Genomic DNA, 24911 nt, shown 5'->3' with positions numbered 1-24911 from the left:
TTGTAGGTTGCCAATGCTTGCTGTTGGTTATAGTCAACACTCCAGAGCTATTTTGAAAAACCATTTTTCTTTACAGTTAAAAGAGACGAAAGACGAAACTAAGAAGAGTTATACTTTTTTGGGTAGGTAAATTTATTAGGAAATCAAGGATTGTAAGCATCTAAATTATTTGCGCCTGTTAAAACACTATGTTTGACGACGTTATTGTTGGGACGAAAGATTTTTTTCGAAAATATGATCAGGCGCTTCATTATGCTTTGCAAGCGATAATCCGCGAGCTGCGACGTTGACTAGACCTCATTAGCTTACACAAACAAAGTGTCTGCCTACCTTCACTTACCAGCGCTTAGTTAGTAATTGGAATAAAAACACTCTAAAAGCTACGCCGAGCTTGCCAAAATACATTGGTGTAAACTACTTCCGTAGCCTCTGTCTATAATAATATTTTTTGTAATATTTATGAGATTGTGTTTTATTACACAGAGTTTATCTTATTCTTAATAATTTGTCATTTAATACAAAACATGCACAAATTTGTTAGCTAGTGTTAGCCTGTTAGGCAGTAACCATAATAAAGAACAAAGAAAATCCCTTTTCATTGCTGACAGTGAGTTGCTGTTCATACGTCGCGATAATAACTCAATACAATTCTGGTAAATCGACTTCTAGTTTAATTAAATGCTCATTTTGTTTTGGTCGAAGTTTGTTGTATGTCCCCAAAGCTAATAAGTTAAAATAATAAAATTATTATTATTATTACTCGGTAACTAACGTAGCACTTTCATCTGTATAAATCTTTTGTGCTCTTTTATATTATGTGGTCGGACGCACGCCCTAGTTGCCACCCACCACCTGCCAGCCTATGCTTGTTGTCATAAGGTAGTTGGGCAACGTTTAGAGAACTTATTCCCTCACATAATTGGAGTTCTTAATTGTATCTAAATCGCATCCTCCAGGCCTTTAAGAAGCGCAGTATCCTCAGTGGACACAAGTGGGGTAGGTCCTCTGCCTGGATTTTGAGGGCTTTGAGGCACCCCGCCCTCACAGTGGCGATGGCCCCACACTCCACAAGGATAGGTTTAGGGTCTTAGTAGACCTCTTGACTAAATAAAATAGATCGTTATCTAGACAGGTAACGTAAATTTGACGTTTTGTTAAAGTTAACATGACTAACATGTGGCTACCATTGTACGTTAAGGCCTTTTTATTTAATGGCAAAAGCATTCTGAGAATATAAATAAAAAAATAACTCACGTATAACCTGCAAGTATATTGAGCAGACTCGATTTCCCCGCACCCGAAGGGCCCAGAATACAAGTGAGCTCTCCTGAACGGAACTCTCCGGAGACATTGTGTAGAATGCGGTTTCCATCTGAGAACAAATTATAATTTCAATTATTTATATATATATATATTTATTTATTATATATATTCATTATTTACGTATACAATCACACTATCATCAAGTTAATATTCATGCGTCGTTCATAGATATAATATTTGTTTTTTGAACTCATATAAATTGTTTTGAATGGATAAACTAAAATTAAATTAAATTCATGTTAACTTGTGTTCGCCACTCATACTCATAGTTCGTCCTCAAGCCCTGCCACCTTCACGAACCGCAGTATCTTCTTGACGCGAGTGTTGCAAACAGCATCAGCTGGGAGTAGGGTATAGTCACCAAGGATCGTGTTATGCTTATGTATTAGTGGGCCGCAATCGCAGAGGATATGACGAGGCGTTTCATCGACCTGAAGGCAAAATCTGCAAGATGTTTGTCCGGACAAAATGAAAAAACTAATGAATACATTTAATTCAAATTTTGTACAAACATTAGCTAGAAGTCGGGACAGCATATAGGTTACATATTATCACGCTACAATAATGGATACGTGCCACTTTTTCCACGCCAACGATGTCGTGGGCAGCAGCTTGTATATACTACAATAAACATACAGTAGGTTATAGTTCCGGTAGATGCTCTTGGCCGTCACGTGCTATCCTGCCTAAAATCAGCAGGGCATATCAGTCGTCACGCCAGCGTTAATGACGTCATCCACAGGGGCAAATAAACTAATATACCAGCTGTTTTAGAGCCGAATGGCATCCGCCGCGATGGCAAGCGTACTGAAGGAATGACCCTGGTGGCTTGGGCACGGGGAAGTGCGCTGATGTGGGACGCGACTTGTGTCGACACTCTGGCTCCTTCTCATATCCAAGTTACGTCAGTTGGTGCTGGGGCTGCTGTTTCGACTGCCGAGGATAGCAAGCGTCGCAAATATGTCAGTCTCAGTGAGTGTTACACCTTTGTGCCGTTTGGTGTCGAGACACTTGGCCCGTGGGGCCAGAAATATTATCTGTGCGCCTCAATACGAGGGTAACACAAGCGCTTACAGCTATCGGATCAGTGCAGCTATCCAACCTTCTTAAAAAATTGAATTGCATGAAACAAACGCGTCAGTGGAAAATTTGTATTAAAGTCAAGGCTTGTTGCCAGACACATTTTGTGTTATAGTTTGTAAGTACAGGATGAGCAATTAATTTTGACACTCCACCGACACAATTTACCATTCAGTTGCAATGATATATATAAAAGTATAGATAGGTTACGTAGACAGCATTCGGTGTTTGAAAATGATACACTCGCGCACACATGAATAAATTAACATTGCAATAGCACACTACATTACAATTACACGTCAAAGAAGGATAGTAAATGCAATTATCGCAAGCGAAAAAGAGATAACTCTAATTTGCTAATTGCTTCGTATTTGTATAGAGAAAATACAGTTAATTCATCAGATATGATTTTTTACCGTACACCGTGATTTATGCCTCAATCACGATTTATTCATGAGGTCATGTAGTCAAAGCTATAAAGTAGTAAAACTGCATTGAAATCAGGTAGATAATGTGTCATTGATTTTATAAAAAAAATAATTTAATATTGATTATAATATATAGCCACATTGATGATATTAATTATTGAGACTGAAAATGTCGAGGTTGATTAATTATATATATATATGTAATATAATATATAATAATATCTACTGTGATAATACTTAATTTATTTTTATTAATTTGTAGTAAACCGATTATAACTGGAGTGAATTGTCGGTATTCAAAGTCAATTCAGGCCTTAAGCTTAACATAGTTTCAGCTGTCAAATGACTATAAAAATGAAATCAAAGATTATGCTGCTAAAGTTTGAGCTAAGTCCAAGTAAAGTAAAGGTAAATGCTCTAAAGATCTAGATCTCTAAAAGTCTTAAACATTGTAATAATAATCATCAATAATCTGCCTACATCATTCCGATATAGCTCAGGAAAAAACTCATAAACTTGCAGTTTTTGTCGCGAATCGAATTTTCGTCGCGAAGCGCTCTGATGTTGCGCAATTCCGATGTTGCTCAGTCAAATGTTTTTAATTCAGTAGAGTTATATGGAAAACGTATATAATAAATATGCAGTAAGGTCCTCGAATGGCGACCCCGTACCGGAAGACGTAGTGTTGGAAGGCTAATAAGATGGACCAACGATCTGGTCAAGATCGAGGGAATGGGTTGGATGAGGGCAGCGCAGGACCGATCGTCATGGCGATCTTTGGGGGAGGCCTTTGTCCAGCAGTGGACGTCTTCCAGCTGAAATGATTATGTGTAAACGTGTGTGAGTGAGCATACGACAGAAGTGAAAACTTTATCAAGGTGAGTTAAATAATGCGAAAAACAATTACTTAAACTAAACTAATTAAACGAAATTCAAAAGTATTAAAAAAAAACGTTTGTGTGGTAAAGTTACTCGTACTATTCTTTACATATTCTTGGTAAAGTACATATTCTTTGGTAAAGATTACTATAACATAAATGACTTTCTTAATCATAACATACATTGGAAATGGAGCGACCGCCCTCAGAATATTTAAATTATAAATTTGATTGTATCGAAATTTTATTGAGAAAAAAGAATCCCACTCAGTTTCTTGCGCTCGTATTTCTCAGGTCTGAGGCATAATTATTCAAATTTAATATCCTATTTTGAATAAAAGTATTTGAAAACTCAAGAAATATATCTCCCTTAGTCAACTCGAGCTAACTTCAGATTCTAATAAAAGAAATTTTCAGCGGGTCTCAAGAGGTTTTCACTTCAACAAGCTGTGCGAATAATTATCTATCTATCTATCTATCTATCTATCTATCTATCTATCTATCTATCTATCTATCTATCTATCTATCTATCTATCTATCTATCTATCTATCTATCTATCTATCTATCTATCTATCTATCTATCTATCTATCTATCTATCTATCTATCTATCTATCTATCTATCTATCTATCTATCTATCTATCTATCTATCTATCTATCTATCTATCTATCTATCTATCTATCTATCTATCTATCTATCTATCTATCTATCTATCTATCTATCTATCTATCTATCTATCTATCTATCTATCTATCTATCTATCTATCTATCTATCTATCTATCTATCTATCTATCTATCTATCTATCTATCTATCTATCTATCTATCTATCTATCTATCTATCTATCTATCTATCTATCTATCTATCTATCTATCTATCTATCTATCTATCTATCTATCTATCTATCTATCTATCTATTTATTTATTTATTTATTTATTTATTTTTTATTTATTTATTTATTTATTTATTTATTTATTTATTTATTTATTTATTTATTTATTTCTTTATTTATTTATTTATTTATTTATTTATTTATTTATTTATTTATTTTTTATTTATTTATTTATTTATTTATTATTTATTTATTTAACCAAAAAAGCCCCTATCCTTAACAGAGTCACCTATTGAGATCGAGGCTTGACTTAAATTTAAGTATTTAAATTAATATAAACATAAATCTTAGAGCTACTACTAACTATCTATACCTACTATACTAGATTATTACTATACTAATTACTATTACTAGAACATACAACAACTACTCTTATTTAAAACTCGTTCAGTGAGCAAGCAAACAAGTCAATCCTATGCAAAAGTTCGTTTAAATTTCGTAAAGCGACAGTAAAAGGCGTGTCGTGTCTCGTAGATTGATTCTCGCTCGCGGAATTACGAGAAGCTGCTGTCGCCTTCGCCTTGTAGCGCGTCCATCCGGTACCCACAGACCTATTTGCTCTAGTAAGGCTGGATGACTCACCATACCACGCAAAATTTTCCATAAATATATAACCAAGAGTACGTCCCTCCTAGTTTCTAGTTTATCATACCCAACCATGCCAAGAATAAAAAGTGTAGTTATTACCAATTTAATAAAATACGAAAACATCAAATTCAAAAACATTCTAAGAACTTTAATAGGGAGGATGGTTATATACTAGCGCAAGCAAATGTAATTCGTTGTAACATGTAACACACTATGTGTGTCGTGAATAAAGGAATCAAAGACCGAAATGAATGAGACGCCACGTACATTGATGTACTTATAAGTTTCAAGGGTCAATGTGTCAAGAGCTTCTAGCCGCCTCCGCAGCTCCGCCGTGATCACGATTCATGCAATTGGATCGAAATTTCGACTTCATATTAATAAAATATGTATTGTCGTAGAACCCGTCGTTATAATTACTACGAATACTTTCTTCTCGTCCTCTTCCCTCGCGTGTCTCCTGTCCGTGTATGCAATGGTATTTGGTAGTTAACAATGGCCATTGTTGCCACATTCTAGGGAACAACCCTACAAAGAACGTTTTGACTTGATTCCTGCTGCCGATTTCCACCTTTGCACGACACGCCACTAGTGAGGATATCATCCCCACCGTCTGGATGTGTGGCGGTCCTCCACAGTGCGGTTTTCAAGGAGCTTTCTGTGAAATGAGCAAGATGTGTGCGGTGTTTCCGTGACGATACGACATGAGTACTTTAAAAAACAACTCGTACAAAAAGCGCACTTATCCCGTGACTCCTATGGTATTGCAAGATAATGTGGGCGGCGGTGATCACTTAACACCAGGTGGCCCGTACGCTCTTTAGTCCTCGTTTTCCATAAAAAAGCCTCATTTCTTATGAAACTCTACGTGAAATGTTTGAACCTGAATAGCTTTTGATCTCGACCACCTTAAAACCCAAACTCAACGATTTTAAGTTTTTCTCTATACATGTAATATAACAATTATGTGGGGCAGTACCTATTGTTGTTACTGGGGAATTAAATTACGAACGCAGTCTTTGTGTTTGATAAATTATTATATAGATGACGTAATAGAATATTTCAGTTACAAGATAATCTTCCAAAAAAATTCTACATTTAAGACTTTTTGTCATTTAATTCGTTTCGGTCATGAACATAATGACCGACCAACTATAAGTAATACGTTGTCAAGTAAAATTATAATAGCAAATTGCCATGTGACTAACAAAAAGTGGCTCAAGGTAAACTATAGAACTAGCGTGGTAATAGGCACCATGATGTTAAGAACTGTTGAAATACAAGTGTTTTATAAAACAAATTTTCACATTTCGCAAACTTTATAAAGTTTGTTTAAGAGCGGCCAACCCGTCATATTCTTGATACAAATGCTCGCACATGATTATACCGTTACTTGAAAAAAAAAAAAATTACTTACAGATATTATCTTGTGTATTGTATTAAAGTAGACTTCGAGAAACATATTCAGTATAACTCTCCAAATATTTGTTTTTTGCACAAATTTTACATGAACTTTGGCCATTCATAATGTACTCATAAGTTGGAAGAGAAAAGAAATCATTACGACAGAAACCTCTTGCATTTAATGGACATTTTGTATGATAAACATTTATTTCACAAATTTGTTACGGCTACGCAAAAATAAATATTTTTTATGAAAATAAGGGACGAGACGAGCAGGACGTTCAGCTGATGGTAATTGATACGCACTACCCATTACAATGCAGTGCCGCTCAGGATTCTTGAAAAGCTCAAAAATTCTGAGCGGCACTACAATTGCGCTCGTCATTTTGAGACATAAGATGTTAAGTCTCATTTGCCCAGTAATTTCAGTAGAGCGCCCATCAGACCGAAACACGATAATGTTTACACGTTACTGCTTCACGGCAGAAATAGGCACCGTTGTAGTACCCATAATCTAGCCGACTTCCTGTGCAAAGGAGCCTCCCACTGGTAAATCCACGTACCTATTTCCTGGAAGAAGTTTTATCTAATTTCTGAACACAATATTTTGCGTTCAATGCTATTGCTTCCTGTTGTTGGATTAAACAACATGCTTTTCTACCATTTCGCGTTGACGATAGACAGGACCGGGAAGGGCCCTCTTAATGACAATTGACAGGTCATCCCAGCGCGGTAGGCATACATGATATCTTAATACATGTGTTTGTAAATCCAATGTCCATGTTTGTTTCCAGTGAACTCCTAAACTAATGAACGGATTTTAATTACTTCATGGAGTGCAGTTTAGTTTAACATGAGAGATAGGATAGTTTTTATTTCAATTTGGGACCCATAATTATTTTTATTTACAATATTTGTTGGGAATAGACATATTTTCTATGAGAGAATTTATTGACGCACGGTTTGACAGTTCTGCTGTGAAACAATTTCATTAAAACAACAGGGAGCATTTTTTACGAAATTATTCTTAATGTTATGAAATATTATTGACAATTTAATAAAAAACTGATTTTATTTAGTATGTACAGAACAACGTCTGTCAGGTCAACTAGTAATATATATATATATATATATATATATATATATACTACCTGCATACTTATATTATATATATATATATATAATATAAGTATGCAGGTAGTTATGTTAAACACTATATCTAGGAACTACCTTCCAGGGACGACTGGATGAACAGCAAAGTCTCGTCGGAAGGACGGGAGCCTCATGTGGTTCACCGATGGGTCCAAAATGGAAAATGAAGTTGGCTGTGGGGTCTATGGAGAACGCCCCAGGTTTAAATCCAGCACAAACCTGGGGAGGTTTACCTCCATATTTCAAGCAGAGGTGTACGCCATCTTGGAATGCGCGGAAACCAATATCCAAAAAGGCTACTTCAATCATAACATATACATTCACTCTGATAGTCAGGCAGCATTGTTGGCTTTAGACGCTGACTTGAAGTCGTCTAAGTTAGTCAATAATTGCGTTGAATGCCTGAATTCATTAGGCACGAGTGATTCTCAGATGGGTCCCAGGGCATGCCGGAATCATAGGCAATGAAATGGCCGATGAGCTCGCAAGAGCTGGGTCTAAAGCAGTCCAATATGGTCCGGAACCCATTTGTGGACTGCCTAAGAGCGCCATCCGACACACCCTGAGTAACCAATGTAAACAAGAAGCACTTAAACGCTGGAACAACTCTTTAGGTTTAAACCACTCTAAAGCACTGATAAGGGCATTCAACAGTAGTTATGCGAATGAAGCCCTATTTTTGAACAGGAAAAATCTATGCATACTCACTAGGATGCTAACCGGGCACTGTCGCCTAAACAAGCACCTCAGTGTGGTCGGCATCAAAAACGACAAAACTTGCAGATTCTGCCTTGAGGATGATGAAACGCCTGTTCATCTACTCTGCGACTGCGGCCCACTAATGCATAAGCGTAACACAATCTTTGGTAACTACTTCGTACCACCAGATAGTGTTTGCAACACTCGCGCCAAGGAGATACTGCGGTTCGTAAAGGAAGCAGGGCTTGCTTTAGTATGAGTGGCGAACACGATAGTTCAACTTTGGACGCGGTGTTACTAGGAATCTTTAGGACTAGGAAATAGCCACCCTCTTCAAACAATAATAATAATGCAGATAGTTCGGTACCTGCCACCCTCGGCCATTATATTGTTGATTATTTTTCATATAATTTCAATTAAAAATTTAAAATCGGTTTAAAGAACTTTATTTCTCATTTAGACAGTCACTACATAAGAACATAAAATCAGTGAATGAAAAACGAATTTGCTGATTGCTGCATTCTGGTCTTAAGGCGGTGGTCCAAGTTACAAGATATGGTTGTAGGTATAATATTAATAAGATTATTATTATTATATTAATGAGATGTTTTTATTCATTTTTGTGTATATGATGTAGCAGCCTTTTTTAAAAATCTTGAGCGAAGTCGCGAAGTAAATTGAATCTTTTATTAAAACTACCCACAAATTTCCCTTGGGGAATCAAATACCTTTCTTATAATATGCTTTAAAAGTATAAATAATTATAGTAGTTAATTTTTTAAGTTTTACTTTAAGAAAAACTCATATACTTTAATTATTTATAGTAATAATAATAATTATATGTATAAACATACTATCGTGTTTTGAACCACACACATCGCTACTATAAAAATTCACCTCATACATATATAATTTTTATTTATCAACCTTTGTTAAATTAAAACTAATTTTAAAACAGACATTAATGGTATAAACTGGCTTTAATGTGAGTTGGTTGTTATCTATGTATCCGCTATAAGGAGTGACAACAACATAAAAGGAGAATGGGCCTGATCGTTAACAAGTTGAAAAATACTTTAAAAAAAAGGGTATATTTTTCTGATACAAAATACAAAAAATTAGCTCATTTTACAAACCGAAAAAACATTAAAGTAAAGAAAATCGATTAAAATGTCACCGAATGAATATTTAATCGATTAAAGTAACATTAAGATCCAGTTGTTTTATTTCAATAATATTAGTTAGGAGCGTAGTTTATGTTCGAATGACCATATTATTATGAATAAAATATATTATTTTCTCAGGAAAAAACAGAACTGAGCAATTATTTTATTATCAATAAATCGATTTATATAAAAAATCGATACTAGTGAAATCCTTGTTCCTCAACGCTAACTATACTTTGACAATGACAGTTTGACAGATCATTTCGTTTCTTCATCATTGTCACTTCGTTTCTTGTTGTACTTGTATTCGTTGAGTTAACGACTGGTTAACTATCTACCCAATTGAATTCCAAGGAAAGTTGTCTCTACTTCTCTAGCAGTCTGTTAACAGCTGTTTTACAGTTCATGTATGAGCTAATGAGTACATATTATTCTTATCTACGCAAATAAAACTATCTTTTAATTTATAATCGTTTAAGAAAATACTATATTATATCTAATTGCCAATTGTCTTATATTATAATGCAAAAAAGTGTCGTTACAGAAGTAGATAGGTATACGTAGATAGGTAGGTAGTTTTTTTATATAAAAAAAAAACACGGTTGGTTCCCATCTAATGTATGTATGTGATAAATCCTTAGCAGTTAGGCATTTAATAAACCTACCTACTATAGATGAGCTGTCAACATATTATAGTTTAATACATAACCTCATTTTTATATTTTCGATTACTCAGCTCCTAGATTGACGAATCTTGCAAAATTTTCAATTATGGATTATTTAAATGTTATCTTTTAAATGGTACTACTTTCATATTGTTATCACCTGGGCCCAGGAATGTATGGAAGCGTTTCAATCTCCTTTCCATAATTCATGCCTAAACTCTTAGATAATTTATACATCTAGATAGAGCCTCTTACTACTAGACAACCCATGAAAACAGGCCAGGTTTAATACTTTAGTGTGCGTGACAAGCTACGTCTTACTTGCGATTTATATGTCACTTATGTTAGTGGCTAACTGTCAACCTCAATTTTGTCACCTGCGGACCGCGAACTTATACTATTTGTAATTAAATAATTTTAATAGATTATTTAAGTTTTATATTATTATTTTTTATGTAAAGAGAAATTATTATGTCATCTGTAAATAATCTGAATAAATGTGATTTGCATTTTATACATAAATTTCACAATAGATGAAATAACGTAAGTAGATTGAATGATTTAACCTAAAATAGTGATAAAAATTCTACGAGCGCAATTTTAACTGTCCCCAAATAAAGTAACTAACAAGGGTTTAGACCCACGAGTACGTGATAATATGTTACCCAAGATTGAATATCGACAGAAGGTTCGAGTGGATTGGTGAGTGCCAAAAGGGTTTTATTGATAGCTTGCATTCAAATCACCCTACTTGATACCATATGAGACGAAACATCTGTATCTAGCTGCTCAATGAAATGAGAACTAAATTTATACTGTCCCTTTTTGGAATGTTATTTCATACAAATTGTGGTTTTGTGGGATTCGCCGGATGTTAATATTAAACATAATTTCATACAAGTCGTTACAGTCAATTAACTTTGTCAGCGTTTGACAATGATAGCAAATTACTAGCTGCGCATTGTCAGGAAATATTATGTAGTTAATTAGAAAAAAAAACATGACCTTCGCTAATTCGGCCATATTGCTCGAAGCCTGAAGCCAGACTTAGTTCTGCAGCATATGCGGTTTAAAAAATTAGACAATTAACTGACATAGATACGACGCGACTAGTATACTTTAGTTATTTTCATAGTATTATGTCCTATGGTATATTGTTGTGGGGCAACGATGTCGATGTTAATACAATATTTATAACTGAGGTCTAAATAATCTTTGAGAGCAAAATGTAAAGAAATTAACATCTTGACTGTTGCCTCTCAATATATTCTTGATAATGTAATTTGCTAGAAACAATAAAACCATACTGTTCACACCAGGTACAGACATAAGCTTATAATGCCTACTACTCGGCTAAGTCGAGTTATCGGAGCGTAAGGAAGGAAAAGGAAATGGTTCTATTATGTATTAACTACTTCGATCAACAATAGCAACAACTACGAGTAACATTATAATATGAAGTGCGCTCATGAAGCCTTATATTTAAAAGCCCTTTTTGTAAATAATTATTGTTCAGATTCAACTTATATAAAACACACTTTGATTAACGGGAGTATTACCGATTACGTCACATTCATTTATATAAAATACTTTTTAATAGATTAAAACGCATGATATATTAAATTTATATTTTTACTTTCGATTTTTGCGTAAAAGTGACATTTTTATAATAACACTGGTTGACCCGACAGACGCTGTTTTGTATATAATAAATAAAATAATGTTTTTTATTAATTTATCAATAATATTTCATATCATCTAGAATTATTTCCTAAAATATGCACCCTGTTGTTGTAATGAAATTGTTTCACAGCAGAACTGTCAAAGCGTGCGTCAATAAATTCTCTCATAGAAAATATGTCCATACAAAACAAATATCGGACGACGGGGGACACATCAAAGGAAAAACAAAATTTTTGTTTTTATTTAATTCCGAACACTTTCCTATTTATTCACCTTTTAAACCTTCCCTGGACTTCCACAAATAATTCAAGACCAAAATTAGCCAAATCGGTCCAGCCGTTCTCGAGTTTTAGCGAGACTAACGAACAGTAATTAATTTTTATATATATAGATTAAAAGAGCCGTTTCGTGACTTTTGCATTTTCACATTTTCCGGGTACCCATTGAAATACATATAATATAATATTGACAGACCCAAACTAGGCACAAGTCTGTACTATGGATGCAAGACAAAATTAATGTTTATGAATACATTAATGTATGTTTAAACATCTAATTTTGTCTATACGGAAATTAACGTAATTTTATGAACAAATATAATTATAATGTTTTTTTGTCTGACGTCTAACGACAATTGAAATATAATAGTAGGTACAATATTCTATAACATTTTCTTTAGTACCTATACAAAGTAAGGTAAATGGTGTTTAGTGGGTAAATAAACAAGAAAGTTGAAGTACTTATGAATGTACTCTTTGAGATTAAACTTGTTACTTTGTAATGTTCGTAAAGTATTTACAGGATTTATCGGGAGTCCTGGAATCCGGAGAGTTTATTCATAATTTATATTAATTGAAGCTGCAAACTTTGAAACTTGAGAGACACACTTTCAAAAGAACAATTTATAACAACTGTGCCCGCTTGCTTACTTGTAATGGATAATTTTGATGCGGTTTCTTTAATATTTAAAACGTACAGGCGACAGGCAGACCACAGTAAGTACCACAGTTTGTTTGACCACAGTTCATAGTTTGCAGATAAGGTTCATATTTAAGCATTTTTTTAAGTGAAATTCTTTTGGAAATGTCTAAAGAAAGAAATCCATTTATCCATGTAGGTTAAAATTACACTAATGAATTTCAAAGATCTTGCCAACACTTTGGAACATCTGAGCTTTAATGAGAAGTAGTGGCAGGAAACTCATTATCACTTTTTTTTAAATATATATCTACAGTCACAGAATTTTGTCTAACATTTTATACAATGTTTGTAATGTAATGCATCAAAATAATTTAAACGTTTTTTTAAGAATTTTGAACGTTTTGACTTACTTTTCTAAGTTTAAAAAAAGCAAAAGGGTTTAAGAGTGCCGTATATGTATCAATACAATACTGTAAAGGTATTGTGTGAGCAAACTTTAAACTAATAACTTAAATTTGTATCATCATTATCATATCAGCCGGAAGATATCTACTGCTGGACAAAGCCCCAAATTGGGGATTTTGATATAATTTTCCACAAAAATCTCTTGGCTTTCAATCGAATGTTTACATATGATTTTGTGAACCCTAAACTGTACTAAAGGTCACACTATACACCAAATTTAACCTTAACTATATAGATAGTAGTAGAATAAACAATTATTTTAACTTTAAGAATTGATATGATGACTAAAACTGGCCAAAACCCAGTTTATCCACTTTACTTGGTACAATAACGTGTTTATTGATAAAGCTTATACTTATATGCATATACAAAAAAGTAACTGATTAAATTACAGATGCATAACTTGGAGAAACCCACGCGAACATTGGAGAACACATACTCGTACAAGTGAATAGTGACAATAAATAACTATAGCTACCAACACAATCCAAAAAAGGGCTCCAAAATTTATATCTTCTTTATGTATAAATATTTCGTGTTACGTTGTTTGTCCACGATGAACTCCTAAACTACGTAACCGATTTAGGTAAATGAATTTTGGTACACGGTGTGCAATTTGATCCAACTTGAGAGTGAGGATTGTTTTTTTTTTGCAATTAGTGTCCCTATAAGGTCCATATATATTTTTAAATTAAAATTTTATTATTGTATAAATAAATCAATGAAATAAATTATTTGACACACTGTTTGACAGTTCTGGTGTGACATTATTTCATTACAAGAAAAGGAAACAAATAATTATTGGAAAGATCAAACTTCTACTAATTTCGTTTTTTTTTTATTATGACCCTTAACCGTTGTTTGTTAGGCTGGCAAGAAGCTAATGATGAAAATATATTACTCATACCTTGGATAGGAACGAAGACGTGTACAAGTAAATCCAAAATTTTTAAGATTTCCTAAAGATGTGTTATAAAGAGTTGAATGCGGACAAAGTGGCGGGCCAAATATAGTCACCTTATAGCCTATCTATTAACCAATCACATGATTTGACAATACACCAATTCTCATCAAGATAGTGCAAGGTTACTTATTCAAACGTTCTTGTGGCATCTTTGACTCTTATAGTTATAAGAGAACATACAAACAGACAGACTGACAAAAAAAATTAAAAAAATGGTGTATGGTGTCAGTGAGTCATAACAAAATTATTTATTACAAATTTTCGTAATAAAATTGTAATTAAAGACAGAGGATACATATTTGATAAGTAATATAAATTAAAATTAAACTAACTCAATCGCTAAGTACATAAATAACATTTAAAAGTTTTATTTAATTTCTTAAAACGATTCCATTAGAAATATTTTTGAGGTAAATTAAAACACTATCACTGGCATTACTGTTATGCCATTAATTTCACTTTTAATGACAATAGAAAAAACTAGAGCCAGATAAGTAATTGTGGCCAAAACATTTAAATTAAATATACAATTACTACTAAAATATATCTCTCTGATAAAAACCCACAACAATTTCAGTTCATCTATAAACATTCATGAAAATTACCTTCGAATTGCCACCTATCACTTGTATATTATTATACATATATTCTCAATTGTGTACAGAGAAAACTTTGACAATATGTTAGCAGGCAAAAAAGGGATAAAACACGGCAGTAGCTCGAAAGTACTTCCCACTTTTTAGAGAAAACCCTATCGAGATGTTCTCGCATTCGGAGTCGATATTTGCGAGTAAATGTTAAAACGGTGAGTGAAAAGGGGTTGCCGCCAGCGAATTTGTAAAGTGCTTGACATCTTTGTTTTGGGACACATTTTACGGTGCGGAAAAAAGATTCTTATGTTTTGTATCCAACTCACAGTGCTGATTTATTTTCAGTCAGAAATACTCTCGATATTACAATTGCCTTTGGAATGGCTGAGAGTTTGTTTAAGTAAACTAAAGTCGATTTGATTTAGTATGAACTAAATTTTAATTTAGTTCATACTAAATCAAATCACCCTCGTTTTAAAGAAGTTAAGATAAGTTCGTGGATCAATTTCCAAGTAGTTTAATCATCCGTAACGCATTCGATAGGTCAATTCTATAGTATGCTGTCTTCTGTTTGGAATCATCAGTCTGAGTCATATTGGTAGAATCGATCATGACCGGTTTCGCTAAGAACCTTTAATTTAATTTTTCTGCTTTGTCCGTTGCTGATCAACGTGCTCAGTGAGATCAAACTCTTTAATTTACTATCTTGAATAATATAATAAATAATAATTAAATAACACAAAAATTCTCGCATTATAAAAAGTAAAATTACAAACATATTTTTTTTAGATTATTTAGATTTAGATTTTAGGTAGTATATATAGTAATAAAAATTCAATAATTAATTAAATTACTTTAAAATATAAATGATATTATATAAGATTAAAAAAGGTACCTATAATACCTATGCAAGGATTATCTTATGCGAGGGTTTTGATTATGGGATCCATGACAGAGTAACGAAACTCTTCAATTCTAAGGAGCAAATTAACTATACTTGGCCGAATCTTTTTTTTGCTATCCGGATAATTGAGTCACCTACCGTGACGTCGTTATGGTGAAGTATTTGTCGTAGTCAAATATGATGATCAATGGAACTCCTTAACGACTTACAGTAAGGGTTCTGTCTGCAATCTGTGGCAGAATTTCTAATTGATTGTAATCAAATTAAATGCGCTTACGTTCATTGTTGCAATGCAAAATTTAGTAGATCTACATATATTTAGACAAATTATTAGTTAGTGTACATCAGATTCACTAAAAATAAAAAAATAAATAAAAAAATTAACAACAAAACAACCGATTTCAAAGGGACTATTCCAAAATAATAGGTATTATAATATGCACTAAAAAGTATAAAAATAAATGCGTATTTTTAACGACGGCGGAAGGACACCGATTCCAAAAATAACAATAATCGTAACAAGAATTAGATTAATTAATTAGATTATATAAAAATACGCAATTTCGTTCCAAATTTGAAAGGCATAAAAATTTGGTTGAATAAACATCGGAAAAGAAAACTAAACTTTCACAGACTTGACTGACGATCATTTCCATTTTCCCTTATCTTGTACTTTCTAACTCGAGCGATGCCAAATAAATATTTTCTTACAACTTTTTGTATAATATTACATCGTGTTTGTAACTAAAAGCATGTTATTATTTTTATACATATATTATGATTTTTACTGACAAATCGTAAGAAGTCAGCCACGCTTGGCATTAGTATCTTGAATATTAAGCGACTAGCTAGCGTACACATTGACACATTGTCAGTTCGTCTATATGCTATATATCGTCTATAGTCTATGATTGTAACCGATTTTGATTGACAAGTCGTAACTTACATACATAATTAAATAAGAGTTTTGCATCGCGATTTATTGCCTAAGAAACCTTTCAAATAATCGCGTGTTTAAGGTTATTTATTAACAAAATTGTAGAAGGAGCTCGACCTTAATTACAGAATTCCGACGTATTCAATGTCTAATCGAAAATAAATTACATTAGTAATTTTCATTAAGATAAACTAGGCGCCTTATTAAGTACATAATTTTCTTTTAAGCGATCCATCTCTTGCTTATGATTTTCCTTGTTTAATGTAATTAGCATAAATATAATTTTTTGTTGCTATCTCAGATTTCAAGAAACTATAATAGCTCCAAGAAATTTTGTGAGTTAAATTATATAAAAAACCCTCATTTAAATTGACATGAATATTGAGGTTTCACATTTAACTTGCTCTAATAATAAATAAAAATAAAATCAGTCTTCGTTGCTGTTTACAATTATAATATAAGGATTTTTTTTCTAAATAAAGTGAAGTTTGATAAAGTTAGTTATATAGTTAATTTTCTAAATATAGTGTGATATTTTTTTTCTAGTGAAGTGTAAAAATAGTCGAACGTCAAATACTAAATGCCTTTCGCGAGTAAGATGAAAAAAGTAAATGTAAATTAATAAATAAAAACACAAGAGTTATGAGTACAGTACATGAATCAATCCACGCACACCGTGAATAAATAAAAGTATTATGCATTTTATTAGCGATTATACTAGAATTTACGCAGTGTTGATGGACCCTCTAAGATGATGAGACCGATGAAGATCTGGTGAAGATCAACGTCTTCCGGCATATGTGATGATGATTGTGATTATGCGTAATATAATTACTTTAGTTTAAAAAACGTGAAGTAGAGTTTCTGGTACAGAATCATCTATTCACCACTAGGCACTATATTAAACAGGTTCCGTCAAAATCCTGAAAGGACGGCAACTCTCCTGTGGGTCTATTCCAAAGAACATAAGTGGAGATAGACAATTATCATTAGTTGATTCGTGTGTGCGTTTGTTTCAATTCTATAAAAAAGATTTTTATTAATTAAAAAACACTATTCCAAAGGAATAGAATAATATTATGTATACCGACGAATTGAGAACCACCTCCTTTTTTGAAGTCGGCTAAAAACACAACAAAATTTGTCACATTGAACCAATCGGTGTGCTCACAAAACAGTTAACATAACTTGTTATTATGATGTCAATAATGGATTTATTTTTTACAGTTTTCTTTAAAAATATTAAAAGTTTTGATTGAGCTTGTATGAAGAAAGTTCACTAACCTTAAAACGACTAATGGCATAATGTATTTGGGGATTAATTATAATATCAAAATAAAATTAATTTATACCTTAATTGTGGATAATATCGTAGTAGGTATTTATGTTTCAGATCTACTGTAGTATCTAAAAAATATTTTTTTAACGGGACCATTCAACAACATTTATTATATAATATAATAATGATGTAGAAAGGGTGAATAGCTTATAACTAATGAGATAATATAACAGCTATAACAATGATCCATCTGCTTCTTGGGTCTTAAAAGTAACTTGACAGGATCTAACAACATTTCTTATTCCTGGACCTGAATTTGTACTAACAGTAGCAATCCAGTGGAAAAGATGGAAGAAGATAATAACAAAGATAAACCAGAAAAATGAGGCAACAATTCGTAAATTCCTTTATTAGTTTTTTTAACTAAGCCTAAGCTTGAAGAGCTTATAAAAAATAAATAAAGCATTACCCTATCATCTGATAACATTCAAAGACATGTCTTCACAGAATCAGCTTTGACAAGATCAAAAGCAACAATACAGTCCTAAATAGGACAAGTAAATATAGACGTCAAAATATATTCAAATCCGTCCGTGATTGATAGGATTAGGATGAGAATGGACGTTTTATATGAACTCAAAGTGTATTACGAGATCAAAGATTCACATTGTGTTTGCATTAACTTCGTGAACTATTGAAATACGTCTGCGTCTCATTTTTTTTATGACAGTAAGGGACGAGACGAGCAGGAAGTTCAGCTGTTGGTAATTGATACGCCCAGCCCATTACAACGCAGTACCACATAGCACTCTTGAAAAACTAAGCGGAACCACAATGCGCTGGGCATAAAAATATCTCAGCCGAGTAAATCATTTTTTAAGTAGACATTTAACCATTTATCACTTGTTAACCGACTCCAAAAACTACTATAATTATAGTAACGTATCTAGAATTAGATTAATTAATTAGATTGTATAAAAATACGCAAATAATTTTTATACTTATTAGTGCATATTATATCTATTGTTTTGCAGTTGTGTTTTAGGAGTGGTAGTGCCATGTTGGGTCCTCACGGACACAACCGAATTGGGCCCTCACGGACACAACCGAATTGGGCCGGCACGCCCGGAGAAATACCACTCCCCCACTCGAAACCGGCGTGAAATAGCGGCTATGCCGCTGTGTTTCGTCCGGTGAGTGGGGTATCCGGAGGCCTACACCCCCCCTCCCAAATACAAATGGCAGCACAGACTAAAAAGAGACTACTCCAGGACGGTACCAGGCTATGCAGCCCTGGAGAATCCGTCCCTGGGCGTCCACAATTAGGGCCTATACCTAACAGTGGTTGCCCAGGCTGCCCCGCGTATTCTGGAGGGGGCAAATCTGCGCTGACTCGGGGCAAACAGAGCAGGAGGCTCAAACTACCCTCCTCCACACTCGCTGTGGACTTTTGCAACATCAGGGGGCTTCGATCAAATTTAAATGCCGTCCACTTTCACCTGGAGACGGCGAAGCCAGCTCTGCTCTTTTTAACCGAGACACAAATATCCTCCCTGGCTGATTCATCTTACCTTTCCTACCCGGGGTATAATTTGGAACACTCCTTTATACCACGGGCTGGCGTGTGCGTTTACGTCAGGGAGGATGTCTGTTCTCGACGCCTGAGTTATCTTGAAGGACAGGACCTATCCATCATCTGGCTGCGTGTAGACTGCGATGACCATCCGCGAATCTACGCATGCCTGTATAGGTCCCATAGCGGTAACGCAGAGACTGACCGGCTCCTCAAACACATCCAAATGACTACAGATTCCGTGTTGGAGCAGATCCCCACTGCAGAGATCGTGTTTCTTGGCGATTTTAACGCCCACCACGCCGAATGGCTAGGCTCATGTACCACCGATCATGCAGGGAGATCTGTTCACGACTTCGCCTTAGCATATGGTCTGACGCAACTGGTTATTGCGCCAACGCGAATCCCAGATATGCAAGATCATACACCTTCACTGTTGGACCTTCTGTTGACCTCACATCCGGACGGCTACCTAGTTTCCGTTGACCCTCCTCTGGGATCGTCGGACCACTGCCTGATCCAGAGCACCGTGCCGATCACGCGCCTAACAAGGCCCCACTTCTTAGGTTGTCGCCGCGTGTGGCACTATAGGTCAGCAGAGTGGGACGAGATGCGGTGCTTTTTTGCATCCTACCCGTGGAGGCAGATCTGTTTTTCGCTGGGAGATCCAGATGCCGCTGCTGACGCTGTTGCTGATGTGGTACTGCAAGGTATGGAACTCTTCATTCCATCCTCCTCTGTGCCTATCGGTGGCAGGTCCCAACCATGGTTTGACCGCTCCTGCAAAATGGCCTCTCGCCGAAAGCAGGAGTGCTATCAGGCTTGGGTCAATGCGGTGGTATCTAAGGATGTGAATTCCAGCGAACTTAAAAAACACTTCAATCATGCCTCCAGGTCCTTCAAAAGAGTTATTGCTGACGCGAAGTAGAAGCACATTGGCAGAATTGGCGAGAGATTTGCACGCCTTCCCTCGGGAACTCGTGCGTTCTGGTCGCTCGCCAAGGCTGTCCAAGGAAACTTCTGCCAGCCAGCCATTCCGCCACTGCACAGGGATGATGACTCGCTGGCCCACGACGCGAAAGAGAAAGCTGATCTCCTGGGCTCCCTCTTCGCGTCCAACTCGACTCTGGATGACCAAGGTGCACCACCACCGCATATTCCGCGGTGCGATTCATATATGCCGGAGGTAAAAATCCGGCATAGTGCCCTGCTTAAGGCGCTTTTCACCTTGGACATTCACAAATCGAGCGGGCCCGATGGCATTCCCCCGATAGTGCTGCGGACATGTGCTCCGGAACTGGCGCCGGTCCTTACCCGTCTTTTCCGGCTCTCCTACTCATCAGGCGTAGTCCCGAAATTATGGAAGGCGGCTTTAGTGCACCCGATCCCTAAGAAAGGTGTACGCTCAGATCCGTCCAACTACCGCCCCATTGCCATTACCTCCATTTTCTCCAAAGTAATGGAGTCGATCATCAACCGCCAGCTCTTGGGATACCTAGAGGGGCACCAGCTGATCAGCGACTGCCAGTACGGTTTCCGTCAGGGTCGCTCAGCTGGTGATCTTCTTGCATACCTCACCCATAAATGGGCGCAAGCGGTTGAGTCGAAGGGAGAGGCGTTGGCGGTGAGTTTGGACATAGCGAAGGCCTTCCATCGGGTGTGGCATAAAGCGCTTATAGCGATACTGCCATCCTATGGGTTTCCCGAGAAGTTGTGCAAATGGGTCACTAGTTTTTTGGCTGATCGGAGCATCAAGGTTGTTATCAACGGTGCATGCTCCGACTTAAAACCCATAATCGCTGGTGTCCCGCAAGGCTGCGTGCTATCCCCTACGCTGTTTCTTCTGCATATCAATGATATGCTGCAAATCAGCAATATTCATTGCTATGCAGACGACAGCATAGGGTATGCTTCCTACACCGGCCGTGCCAACATGTCCCGGGATAGCGTCGACGAGAACCCGAACAAACTTGTGTCTGAAATCGAGACTATGCTTTGCAAAGTCTCGGAATGGGGCCGACATAATTTAGTCCAATTCAACCCCAAGAAGACACAAGCTTGTGCGTTTACCACTAAAAAGTCTCCCTTTGTCGTATCTCCTCGATTCGAGATCACTCCTCTAACTGCCACAGCCTGTATTGGCATACTTGGCGTCGATATATCGAGTGGCGTTCAGTTCCGTGGTCACTTGGAAGAGAAGGCCAAACTGGCCTCTAAAAAGCTTGGTGTACTCAGTAAGGCGAGACAGTACTTCACTAAAAGCCACCGCCTGCAACTTTATAAGGCGCAAATTCGGCCTCACATGGAGTACTGTTCTCACCTCTGGGCGGGTGCTCCCCAGTACCAGCTTCTTCCATTTGACCGCATACAACGAAGAGCGGCTCGAATCATCGACGATCAAGTCATCTCCGATCGGCTTGATTCTCTAGCATTGCGTAGAGATGTGGGTTCTCTCTGCATCTTCTACCGCATTTATCTTGACTTGGAGTGCTCAGAGGAGCTGTTCGGGTTGATTCCAGCGGCCGAATTCCACCATCGGACATTACGTGCAAAGTACCATCCGCATCACGTAGACGTCTGGCATTCCACAACCGCGCGTTTTGTTCGAAATTTCTTGCCTCGCACAGCCACTTTGTGGAATCAACTACCGGCAGCGGTCTTCCCGAACAGATACGACTTAGGGACCTTCAAGAAAAAAGCATACCCTGCCCTTAAGGTGGGACCTTAAGGGCCGGCAACGCATTTCTTGACACACCTGTTGTTGCGGATGTCCATGGGCGGTTGCCTCACCTCTCCCTAACCCGTGAGCCTCTTGCCCGTTTGCCCCCTCTCATATAAAAAAAAAAAAAAGAAGTCGGTTGTTTTTTTGTTAAAAAAAAATTATTTGTTAATTTGAAGTACACAAACTAACAATTTGTCTAAATATGTGTAGATATACTAAATTTTTCAATGCAGTAATGAACGTAAGTGCTTTGAAATTTGATTACAGACAGTTAGAAATTCTGCCAGAGATCGCACCCATACTGTATGTCGTTAAGGAGGCCCATTGGTTATCATATTAGACTATGACAATTACTTGACCATAACTATGGCATGTCATGGTAGATGACTTAAATATTCAGATAGCATAAAAAATATTCGTAAGATTTCCGTTACTTTGTCATGGATTCCGTAATTAGAACCTAACCAAAATCTCAACAAACTATCTTTGAAGTATATTCTTTCCAATAAAAAAATATTCATCGAAATCGGTTGGCGCGATATTAAGTTATTCGTAAATTTATCATCCACTTTGCTATACGTGTGTGTAGGAAATTTAAGACTTTTATGGTTTTCTCATGGATGCCATTGTCAAATCTGGAGCAAATTAAAATGGGGCCACACGGGAAGCACCAGCTTTCAAACAAAAAAAGAATTATCAAAATCGGCTCACCCACTCGAAAGTTTTGAGGTAACAAACATAAAAAAAAAATATACCGACGAATTGAGAACGTCCTCCTTTTTTGAAGTCATTTAAAAATAACAATCGGCTTAGATTGACAAGAGCGACATCTCAAGTCAATTTCCTAAAATACAAATATTGGGGTTGAGTAGGTTATCAACTGTAAAGTAGATCCTGTAGATGAAGCCATAACCTGAGAGTTGAACAAACACAACCGCGTCCACCCTATAAAAGATCGGCAATGCTCCTTTGATTCCTCTGGTGTTCACTTAACACCAGGTTACGCTGGTTTGTCCTCTTTTCCCATAAAAAAAGAAGTCAAGAGAAGGTCCAACGAAGAGTATGGACTTCTATGACTTATTTCTTCTACTTTATATTAAAACAAAATTTGTGCCGAGGAAAGGGCTTTTCGTGCTATTTATAACCTAGGTTCTAAATAATCATTGAGAGAAAAATTTATAGAAATAAACATTTTGACTGTTGCCTCTCAATATATTCTTGATCATGTTTTGTATATTCTGTATCTATACATTAAACGAATTGGATAGAAATGATAATGTAAGTACGAGGAACAAACATAAACTTATTATGCCTACTACTCGGTTAAGTCGAGTGAGTAAGTCTTTTATTGGGCAATGCAAATGCTTTTACAATATGATCCCAGAATATGTACTCGTTCAAAAAAAATCTGTTACGAAATTTAAAGGAATTGCTAAAAAACGTTTGTGTGGGAAAGGTTATTGTAACATAAGTGATTTTCTTAATGATACCGCAGACTGGGAATTTAATCAGGCTATTTAATTATAAATGTTTATTGTACGATATTACATTGTAATTCATATTCTTCTTTTTTCATCGGTTGTCAAGCAGCAAGAGGCATACTTTTTATTGTATATGACATCGGCTGCTTTAAGGCTTTGTATTCAGCGAAAATGTTTGTCATTAACTTATATGCGATGTTTGGTAGAACAGATTCTCAAGGGCTCAAAAAAAACAAAGAATTAATTCATAAATCATTAAGGAATTGTCTGCACAGTAATAAATGATGCTTATAAGACCTTGCTTGTCATCAATCTTAAATTAAGTTATTAGAAGTTTACAATTTGCTTTAATCCGAAATATAAATTAACTTTTGTATCATAAGACCTTAACTATAATAAGAGTATTGAATAAACTTTAATTATGTGTTTACAGCTTTATTTCAGTCAATAAATTCTCTTAACACGATTAATTACAAAATATAAATGATTGATAGTAATTGAAAAGCGAAATGCTATGGAGGTTAGGGCATATAATGATAGGTGATGACAAGTGATCTCTGCTTATTAGGTGCAATTCAGGGAAACAAAGAAATCTGAGGGGTATCGTAATTGCGTTTTTTACTTCGAGACATATGATGCTTGCACATTACTGTTTCACGGCTGGGGTTACCATTTAGTAATTTGAAAAGCAGTACTTCTTTCACAAAAAAGTTGTATCAGAGCTATTTAAAAAGGCCAGACAGTTGCGTGCCTTACTTTAAAAAACACAGAATTTTAATACTACCTGCGCTATATATTCTCAAAGTAGCTGCCTTCGTAAAATACAACCCCTAACATTCAAAGAGAGTTGAGAAGGTCAAACGAGAAATGTACGTTTTTGTTTTTGTCTAAAGAAATCAAAGCTCGCTATGAAACAATGGCACGGCAATGGCATGGCACAACACATATACCAGAGCAACACCCATCATATATTACCTTGTCAATCAATAAAAACCTTACTAACTTAAAAAGTACTGCCAAAAAGCCTGACATTATTAATAAAAGTCCGGACTTTTTAGTTGATCTCGTTTAGATATATGTAATATTTGTTAATAATATGTAGTTAGACTAGAGTC

General features: G+C 35.6%; 1 protein-coding gene across 2 annotated transcripts in view; it reads right to left on the bottom strand.

Moving 5' to 3' along the window:
- Positions 1-24911, bottom strand: part of LOC126967966 (ATP-binding cassette sub-family G member 1-like) — a 99615-nt gene that overhangs the window by 38089 nt on the left and 36615 nt on the right. For both annotated transcript variants that reach the window (XM_050812694.1, XM_050812695.1), the window contains exon 2: positions 1255-1372. In XM_050812694.1, coding sequence (XP_050668651.1) covers positions 1255-1372 — 118 coding nt within the window. The remainder of the gene's footprint in view (positions 1-1254; positions 1373-24911) is intronic.

This window comes from Leptidea sinapis, chromosome 14 (assembly GCF_905404315.1).
Source record: "Leptidea sinapis chromosome 14, ilLepSina1.1, whole genome shotgun sequence".
In the NCBI taxonomy this organism is placed as follows: Eukaryota; Metazoa; Arthropoda; class Insecta; order Lepidoptera; family Pieridae; genus Leptidea; species Leptidea sinapis.
The sequence above is the reverse complement of the archived record's forward strand: the minus strand, read 5'-3'. Positions and strand labels throughout refer to the sequence as shown.